Below are 9311 nucleotides of genomic sequence, written 5' to 3' on the forward strand. Positions count from 1 at the left end.
CCTAAAATTTAATAGTTTTTTTGGTCTGCGTCTGTGTCGCTTCCTTTCTTGGTTTTCGTTCTTTGTGTCTAGCTTGCCTGCCGTTGGTGTCGCGTCAGTTCTCCCGGTTTTCTCCGCTTCGAGGGCACCGAGGACGTTCTCCCTGAGGACAAATTGTGCTGTAAATCGTTCCTTCAAAGTACCACAGCTGCCATGAACGTCGCCCGCGTAAGTATCAAGTGTCTACAACGACCAATAGCATCTCGTACTTGATAAATAAGTTGTGCTTTCCATACTGAGCGCATCGTTGTGACCAACCACCGCATTGCGTAGAATCGGACATGTTGCCTTCGTAGTAGCCGGTCGTGCTGTTCATTTCTGGCATTTGTTTTCTATTTTGCGTCCTCATGCGAACTACTTACTCGCAATTGTACTTCCCCCTGTAATGGACTCAAGCAGGCTTTTTCAGTAGTTTCTCACGCCCTTTCGTATCCACTCTCTCCGCCATTGTAGGCGGTGGTGGCCGCTTTCGGTCTCTGTGAAGGCAGTTTCTCTAGCTCATTGGATTGAAGCCGTGTGATCTCGTGCCAGCTGTGTCGTATGGTGATAGTACGGCTTGATGAACGTTGGAGACGTGAAGGAACGTCAACTTCGCGCGCGCAGTATCTTTTCATTGCGTGGATTCAGTGCAGATGTTTCCTACGAATCTTTTCACGTGAATGTTTCTTTTACAGACCCTGACGACTGTTGCCCGACGGGCCCCTCAGTTGAAGACGACGGCGGTAGCCCCCGCTAGGAAGTACAGGACACTGGCCCAAATCAAGGAGCTACAGAAGCAGTTTTGTGTTAGTTTTATTCATCCATTCCAGAACCGTAGAATTCGTCTAGAGTGCATTGCAGTAACGGGAGAACACCAATTTTTCATAAAAAAATGTCCGTAAAAAGTATTAACCAATATGAAAACAGTACATGTCTTGGTGCACCGGTGTACATCAATGGGCGCCAATTTATTACTAACGAAGTTGCCAATTTAGCAGATACGGTACTTTGACAATCAGTTTCAGGCAATTGCATAGTTGTGTGTTAAGTCTGCGAGCACATAATGCCAAAACAGTGCGGGTAGATGAGATGAAAGAGTAGTTCAGGTAAACATGTCAACAGGAATGAAGACTAGACAAAGAACTCGCACCTAACTTGATCCAGTGCAAAGAAAAAAAAAGGAAGCTTTGTAAGCACAACAGCTATTAAGCATACAAGTTTTCACGATGACAAGCACAAATTAAGGACTGCTGATAAAATGTGTCAAATTTATGTAACTTTATTCCAAGGTAGTGGACTTTTCAGTGCGAGAAAAGCAAGGTGGTAGGTCGTTTCTTTGTAGATATTCTAGCAGGTCATCATAATCATACTTATATTTATTGCGCTGTCGGTCATGTTGCATTTTTGTGTTAAAAGGACAAAGTCTCTAAAGCTACGTAAGACATACATGGGGGCGATCCATTTTGTCTTGAAGATATGGCAGATCCATCAGGAGAAGGCTCTTCCACAACCACATTCCGCAAAGCTTCGCACTACCTCCAGTGTACAGTGGTTATAATGCATACAGAGCTGCTTATCATGCATGCGTACCTTCCCGTCATCAAATGTGCTAGGTGAAATCCTGCGCAAACAAGTGGGAGAATCTACTTGCCATCGCACACTTTGGCAGGAGTCAGGACTCGCACACAAAATCCACTATACGCAAGGTTAATCAGTGCCTGGGACATAAGGCTTCATGCAGACAACATGCACAATGTCATTGCAGGGTTGAGCCGATGGGGATCAAGACAACGGAGCGATTTTGTACGTTATGACAGCCACTTGGTGGCATACTTTTCAGAAAGCCCGATGGCTTGTTGCAGACCAGAGGAGGACAAGGGACCCAGGGGCAAATTGGGTAGTCCTGTGATGGCTATTGTACTCAAATTTCTGGCAGATCTGCGACTCACAAAATCGAGCGTGGGTAACTTGGCTTACATGGTCGGCGCGGGCGATAGCCCCTCAAGCATACTTGTTAGGGAGGCATGCAGAGGAAAACACCGTGTCCAAGGTCAACGTAGCATTCCGGCCAAATAAGATATATATATATATGTACACATACATACATACATACATACATACATACATACATATATACATACATACATACATGGGGATGAGAAGCACAGCTTTGCAGTTATTTTCGATGTGTTTTCCCATCATTTTTGGTCAGTGGACCGACCTTCTTCACGGGCTTCAGAAGGTCGATCCACTGACCGATACTGTTGGGCAAATAAACCAAAAATAGCCGCGAAGTTGTGCTTCTTATCCTTCTAAATGCGTAGATGTTTTCATGTAAAAGGCATCAATTCAGTAATGCTAACCCCAGCATTCTGGAACATCCCTTGACTCAATTCACATCGGATGAAGACAGTGCAGTTCGATGTAATGAATTATCCGATAAAACAAAGTAAATCTAAAATATTGCTACGGAACAGCCGCCACAGTGAGGCTGCACTGAGGAGGAAGAAGACGACGTGGGCCCGCTTGATACAGCGTCGCCATTTTGGCCTTCCGTTAGCTTCCCTGTAAATAAATTGTATATAGTATTGGGCTCCAGCTACACGTAACATTAATTTGGTGGAGGTGGACGTTCCCCGTACCCGTCATGGAGCTTCGCAGCGGTCGCAACGGCGACAGTGCAACTTCGGCTCCTGCTGGCGGCACTTCGTCTACGCAACCGTCTCCGCCTGCAGCCCCAACCTACGTCGCCATTTCCCCACCTCGAGATCCTGGTGTTTTCACTGGAGTCGGCAGTCCTGATGTTGACGACCGGCTCCGCTTATACGAACGTGTCAATGCCAGTCACAGGTGGGATCCGACTATTATGCTTGCCAATGTTCCTTTCTACCTCGACGGAGCTCCACTTGCATGCTTCCAGACTCACGAAGAGGAGATCTCGAGCTAAGATCTCTTTAAAGAGAAGCTCCGCGACCTTTTTGGCAATCCGTTCGGTCGCCAAGTCAATGCCAAGAAAGCCCTTGCCACACGTGTACAGACGTCGACCGAGTCCTACGTGTCATACATTCTCGACGTCTTGGCCCTTTGTGCCTAGGCTGACCCGACCATGTCTGAGGACAATAAGGTTAATCACGACCTCAAAGGCATTGCTGACAATGCCTTCAATTTACTGCTGTTTACGAATGTCACCAGCATCGATGCGATCCTCAAGGAGTGCCGCCGGGTATCCCAGCACATCACGCGACTTCCCAACACAGCTGCGTCATCCTGTGACGACCTCTTCCAGCAGCCGTCACGATGTGACAACTTGACCCGCATCATTCGTCGTGAGGTCGAAGCGGCACAACCGGCGGCCCCTTCATTCCCGTCACCTGATCATTCTCCGGTCACAATCTCCTAGATCCAGGCCATCGCCCATCAAGAATTGTCCAACGTTGGCCTGCAATCCATTCGTTCCATACGCTCGGAAGCTCTTTCTCCCCGCACGTCCCCACCGCGCTCTTCTTACTCCTCTTACGGACAGCGCAACCCCTCCGAATGGCGAACAGTGGATGACAGGCCGATCTGTTTTAATTGCCGACGCATTGGACATGTCGCTCGCCACTGCTGCAGCCGCTGGACTTCTCCGATGCGCTATTCTCCTGATTACCACCCTCGCCCCTCTAGCGCGTCCTATTCATTCGCCCCTTCTATGCCCGCTCCATCATCTGACCCTGCGACACCTCTGACACGACCCCGCTACTCCCGCTCTCCTTCTCCCTCCCGTCGTCAATCTCGTTTGCCCCCGTCATGCCGTGCTCCTTCACCGACCTACTCGCTGCACTCCCGATCGGAAAACTAGACAGTGCAGCTTCTGGAGGTGAAGCTGCAAAGGTGACATTGGCACGAAATCTTCGCTTCACCTTACCCACGAACAAGAATCTTTTGGACGTTCTCGTCGACAATGTTCCTGCGTGTGCGTTGATTGACACTGGGGCGCATGTGTCCATTATGAGTGCTGCTCTTCGCCGTCCGCTCAAGAAAGTTCTGACGCCCGCCCCGAACCGATTTGTACAAGTCGCCGACGGAGGGACTGTCGCTATTGCTGGCATGTGCTCTGCGCGACTCACCATTGCTGAGAGACAAACCGTCGTTCTCTTCACCGTCATCGAGCATTGCCCTCACGACCTCATTCTCGGTCTGGATTTCCTTGCCAATCATTCGGCCCTCATTGACTGTTCGACCGGCTCACTTCGCCTTGACTTGCCTCTTCTTGCCTACCCCGTGGACCCGTCTCCAAGCCATTTGAGCTGCATGGATTTTATTCGCCTACCGCCTCAACCTGTGACACACGTCGACTTGTTGTCCTCACCAGCTGTACCTGACAGTAATTACGTGGTCGCACCAATTCCGGCAGTTATACTTACACATGGTGTTACCGTGCCACACGCTGTGCTGACAATTACTGGCACCTGCACCTGCCTTCCCCTTGTCAATTTCGAGCTAACTGCGCAAGTTCTGCCTCAGGGGATTTAATTGGCTATAATTAGCGCTTTGCAGGATGAGATCGAGCCATTCACAGTGGAAGATCGTCGCAGCTCAGCCCATACCGTGACGTCATCACACGGTACTGACGTCGACATTGAGAAGATGGTTTCCTCTGACCTTACACCTGTTCAAGCTGAAGCCCTTTGCCACGTTCTTGACGGCTATCGCGACATTTTTTACTTTGACAATCGACCCTTAGGTCAAACGTCCGCCGTGACCCATTGCATAAACACTGGCGATGCGAACCCTATTCACTGACGTCCATATCGTGTTTCTGCGTCCGAACGAGCTGTTATCCAACAGGAAGTCAAAAAGATGCTTGCAAAGGACATTATTGAGCCTTCCTGTAGTCCCTGGGCTTCTCCCGTCATACTTGTCAAAAAGAAGGATGGCACGTGGCGTTCTTGTGTAGTTTATCGCCTCCTGAACAAAATCGCAAAAAAGGACGTGTACCCTTTGCCACGTATTGATGACGCTCTAGACTGCTTGTACGGTACCACCTATGTTTCTTCTATCGACTTACGGTCCGGCTACTGGCAGATATCCGTCGACGACCTGGACCGAGAGAATACTGCATTTATTACCCCTGATGGCCTTTATCAGTTCAAGGTTGTGCCTTTCGGTCTCTGTAACGGGCCCGCCACCTTCGAACGAATGGACTCTTTGCTTCAGGGGTTCAAGTGGTCCACCTGTTTGTGCTATCTGGATGACATCATCGTTTATTCGCCCACATTTGACACGCATCTAGACCGTCTTTCAGCGATTCTTGACTTGTTTCGCCGCGCCGGTCTCCAGTTGAACTCGTCAAAATGTCACTTCGCTCGCCGCCAAATCACCGTCCTTGGACACCACGTGGACGGCAGAGGCGTGTGACCTGATCCGGACAAAATTCGTGCCGTTACGAACTTTCCTGTATGCCAAGGACGTTCGTAGTTTCGTAGGGCTGTGCTCATATTTCCGACGCTTTGTGAAGGATTTTGCAACTATTGGATGTCCCCTTATTGACCTCCTGAAGAAAGACGCCCTATATTCTTGGGGACCTGACCATGCCGCATCTTTTTCGCAGCTCACTACTCTCCTTACCACGCCTCCAATTCTGGCCCACTTTGACCCGTCTGCCTCAACGGAAGTTCGAACTGATGCCAGTGGTCACGGCATAGGAGCAGTGTTAGCACAACGCCAGCGTGGACATGACCGCGTTATAGCCTATGCCAGCCGACTTCTATCGCCCGCCGAGCGCAATTATTCAATCACAGAGCGCGAGTGCCTTGCTCTTGTGTGGGCTGTTGCGAAGTTTCGTCCATATTTGTACGGACGCCCGTTCTGTGTCATCACTGATCACCACGCGCTCTGCTGGCTATCCTCACTCAAGGACCCCATGGGACGACTCGCTCGCTGGGCATTACGCCTGCAAGGATATACCTTCTCCGTGGTATATAAGACGGGACGCTTGCACCAGGATGCCAATTGTTTGTCCCGCTACCCCGTCGACGAACCGGCTGATGCGGACGCCATCGCTTGCATTTTCTCTGTCTCCCTGTTGCTTGAAATCGGCAACGAGAAACGCCGCGATCCTTCATTACGAGCCCTCATCAACCATCTGGAGTCAATGCCTGGCGACGCCTCTCCCCGGATGTTTCTCCTTAAGGAGGGGACATTATACCGCCGCAATCTCGATCCACACGGCCTTGACCTTCTGCTCGTAATTCCGTCACACCTGCGTTTGACTGTCCTCCAACAACTTCACGACGCTCCCTTGGCTGGACACTAGGGCGTCTCGCGCACATACGACCGTGTACGCCGTCGATTCTTTTGGCCGGGTCTCGCCCGCTCTGTGCGGTGCTACGTTGCCGCTTGCGAGTCCTGTCAGCGCCGGAAGAAGCCCTCCACACCTTGTGGAGATGCGCGACTCTCGCGCATCCCCTGATATGTTTTTCCCACATGGCGCATCTCCTGTAATTCGGCTTCGCCGCGTGGCCTGCATGATGCCCGCGGTGGTCAATGTGGTTGGGGCGCAGTGCGAGAGATGGCGCGAGTGTTCCGCTGCTAACGCCGCCTCACGGCAGGGTTACTCGGGCGCCAAGAGACAAGGCGCTTCCTCATGGATTCGGGACAGCAAGCAGTCGGGACGTGCCGTGCCGCGTGTGCGCCGACCCATGCTTCTGCGAGACCGTCTCGCGTGGCCGCCTTGGAACGTGCCACCGTTCGCGTGACCGTACGCGCGAACGACCAGGCGTTGGGATCCAGCATGGGGCGAACATATTTGCTCGCTATCCGGTCGCAGTGAGTCAGACTTCTAGATTTGTCGCGCACCCATCGGCATGTTTTGTAGATAGCAACTCGGCTAGCAGGCATTGATGTATGAAAGGTGCAATAAATGCCCTTGTGATTGTTTGCTCTACTGTGTTGTCATTCCTTTGTCCCAAGAGCACGGAGGAGAATCCCACAACCTCCAGCTGGATGTCTCCAGCCGATCGACATCCCACCGGAACCCTTTTTCCGTGTTGGTCTAGACCTTCTTGGACCATTTCCTCTCTCGGGCTCCGGAAATAAATGGGTCGCCGTTGCTACTGATTATGCGACGCGGTACGCAATCACCAGAGCCCTTCCGACAAGTTGTGCTACTGATGTTGCTGACTTTCTGCTCTATGACATCATTTTAGTGCATGGTGCTCCGTGCCAATTACTCACTGACCGTGGCCACAGCTTTCTGTCGGCAGTCGTCGAGGACATCCTCCGCTCCTGCTCGACAAAGCACAAGTTCAGCACGTCCTACCACCCACAGACCAACGGCCTCACGGAGCACCTCAACCGGACCATCACCGACATGCTTTCAAAGTACGTTGCGACCGACCACCACGACTGGGATCTTCACTTACCATATGTGACGTTCGCGTATAATTCACGTCATGACACCGCCGGCTATTCACCATTCTATCTCCTATATGGCCGAGAACCCGCGTTGCCCTTGGACACTTTGTTGCCCTCGGCCACACGTTCAACCACTGAATATGCCCGCGACGCGATCGCGCACGCCGACCACGCGCACCAGCTCGCCCGCACCCGTCTCGAGGCCTCACAGGAGCATCAGAGACGCCTCTATGATTGCCACCATCGCGACGTTCACTTTACTCCGGGTTCTCTGGTGCTTCTCTGGTCACCCATTCAACGTGTGGGCCTTTCAGAAAAGCTGCTGTCACGCTACACTGGCCCAACTGTGTGGTGCGGCAAGTGACCGATGTCACGTATGAAGTTATCCCTGCCGACCTGTCAGCGTCATCATCGGCTGCAAGTGACATTGTTCACGTGGCGAGACTAAAGCGATACCAGACACCTTTCACCGCGGATGTGTAGATTAAGCACCGGGACGGCGCTTCTACCGCCGGGGGTGATGCTACGGAACAGCCGCCACAGTGAGGCTGCACTGAGGAGGAAGAAGACGACGTGGGCCCGCTTGATATAGCGTCGCCATTTTGGCCTTCTGTTAGCTTCCCTGTAAATAAATTGTATATAGTATTGGGCTCCATCTACACGTAACAATATTTCTCACTGATATCAGTGTAACGTAGGTGTGTAATGAACATATGCCTCTGACAAATATTGCATATAATGCAAGTATTTCTGTGCCTGATTCAACCGAACAAGGTTCAACTGTACATACAGCATTGCCACTCAATTGAACTGGTAATTGAACATCACTGGCACTCCACTGCAATTTCTGAACGAAGCTTTTGTAACCAGGTGCATTGAAAGGAATGTGAATTTTTCTAGTTCTATTGTTACGCACCATGGTAGATTACGGGCTGTGGCGTCATGCTGCAGAGCTCGATATTGCGGATTTCATTGCGGCAACCGCATTCTGGGGGGAGTGTAATGCAAAAATGTATGGGTGCCGTGCATTATGTGCACGTTAAAAGAACCCCAAATGGTCAACATTAATGCACAATGTCCCCCCCCCCCCCCCCCCCATGGTGTACAAATTTTTTTTGTTCAAGTTGTTTAAGTAGATAGTTCATCCTAGTTGCTCAAATAGGCAAGGAGCATTATTGCCGTACTTTGAGGTAAGGGGCAACACTGCTGGACGGTGTTAATTGAAACTAAAAATTCCTCCCCCCTCTTTTTTTTTTTTTTTTATTGCAGGCTGACGACGGTGTGCCAGTCTACCTGAAGAGGGGCAAAGCCGATGTGCTCTTGTATCAGTTCACTTTGGTGATGACCGCTGCCACTCTTGGGATGTGTCTCTTTAACACATATCGCCTGATTTACAGGAATGCAAAGTGAGGCTGGGGATGTTCCTTGGCGTTCTTGAAGAGTGGTAATTTTTAGGCCAAATAAAATTCTATCCATCCTATAGAAAGACGGCCGTCTCTTCACGCACCTTTGTGGCTTGGTGTCTGACATGCTGCTGAGCACCAAGCCCCCCCCCCCAAGTCAATTCCTAGCCGGATTTCGATGAGGGCGGAATGCAAGAATTGTGTAACATGCTTTGGGCGAACACTAAAGAACACCATGTGGCTAAAATTAATCCAGAGCCCTCTACCATGACATCCCTTGTAACCTAGTGTGCAGTTTTAGCATGTTGAAGCCCATATGTTAATTTGGTGCATGTCCCTTCACAGTAGTCAATTTTTCTTATTTTTCCCCAACGTAGAGCAAGGAGGTGTTAAATGTTCTGGAGTGGGAATTGAGACCAGGCTGTTTCACCTTTGGAACGGGGTCCATGGGGGCATGAGAAAACTATGGGTTACAGTAAAGAAAAAGTTTTC

The 9311-nt window shown here is 50.6% G+C and overlaps 1 protein-coding gene across 1 annotated transcript; it reads left to right on the forward strand.

Moving 5' to 3' along the window:
- Nucleotides 1-53: 53 nt before the first annotated feature.
- On the forward strand, nt 54-8904 carry LOC142563136 (cytochrome c oxidase subunit 7A2-like, mitochondrial). Its single transcript, XM_075673682.1, has 3 exons — nt 54-207; nt 714-824; nt 8686-8904. Exons 1-3 carry the CDS (start codon nt 193-195, stop codon nt 8824-8826), a joined length of 267 nt encoding a protein of 88 aa, XP_075529797.1. The 5' UTR covers nt 54-192; the 3' UTR covers nt 8827-8904.
- The last annotated feature ends 407 nt before the right edge of the window (nt 8905-9311 follow it).

The sequence above is a fragment of the Dermacentor variabilis genome, chromosome 11 (genome assembly GCF_050947875.1).
Source record: "Dermacentor variabilis isolate Ectoservices chromosome 11, ASM5094787v1, whole genome shotgun sequence".
Classification (NCBI taxonomy): Eukaryota; Metazoa; Arthropoda; class Arachnida; order Ixodida; family Ixodidae; genus Dermacentor; species Dermacentor variabilis.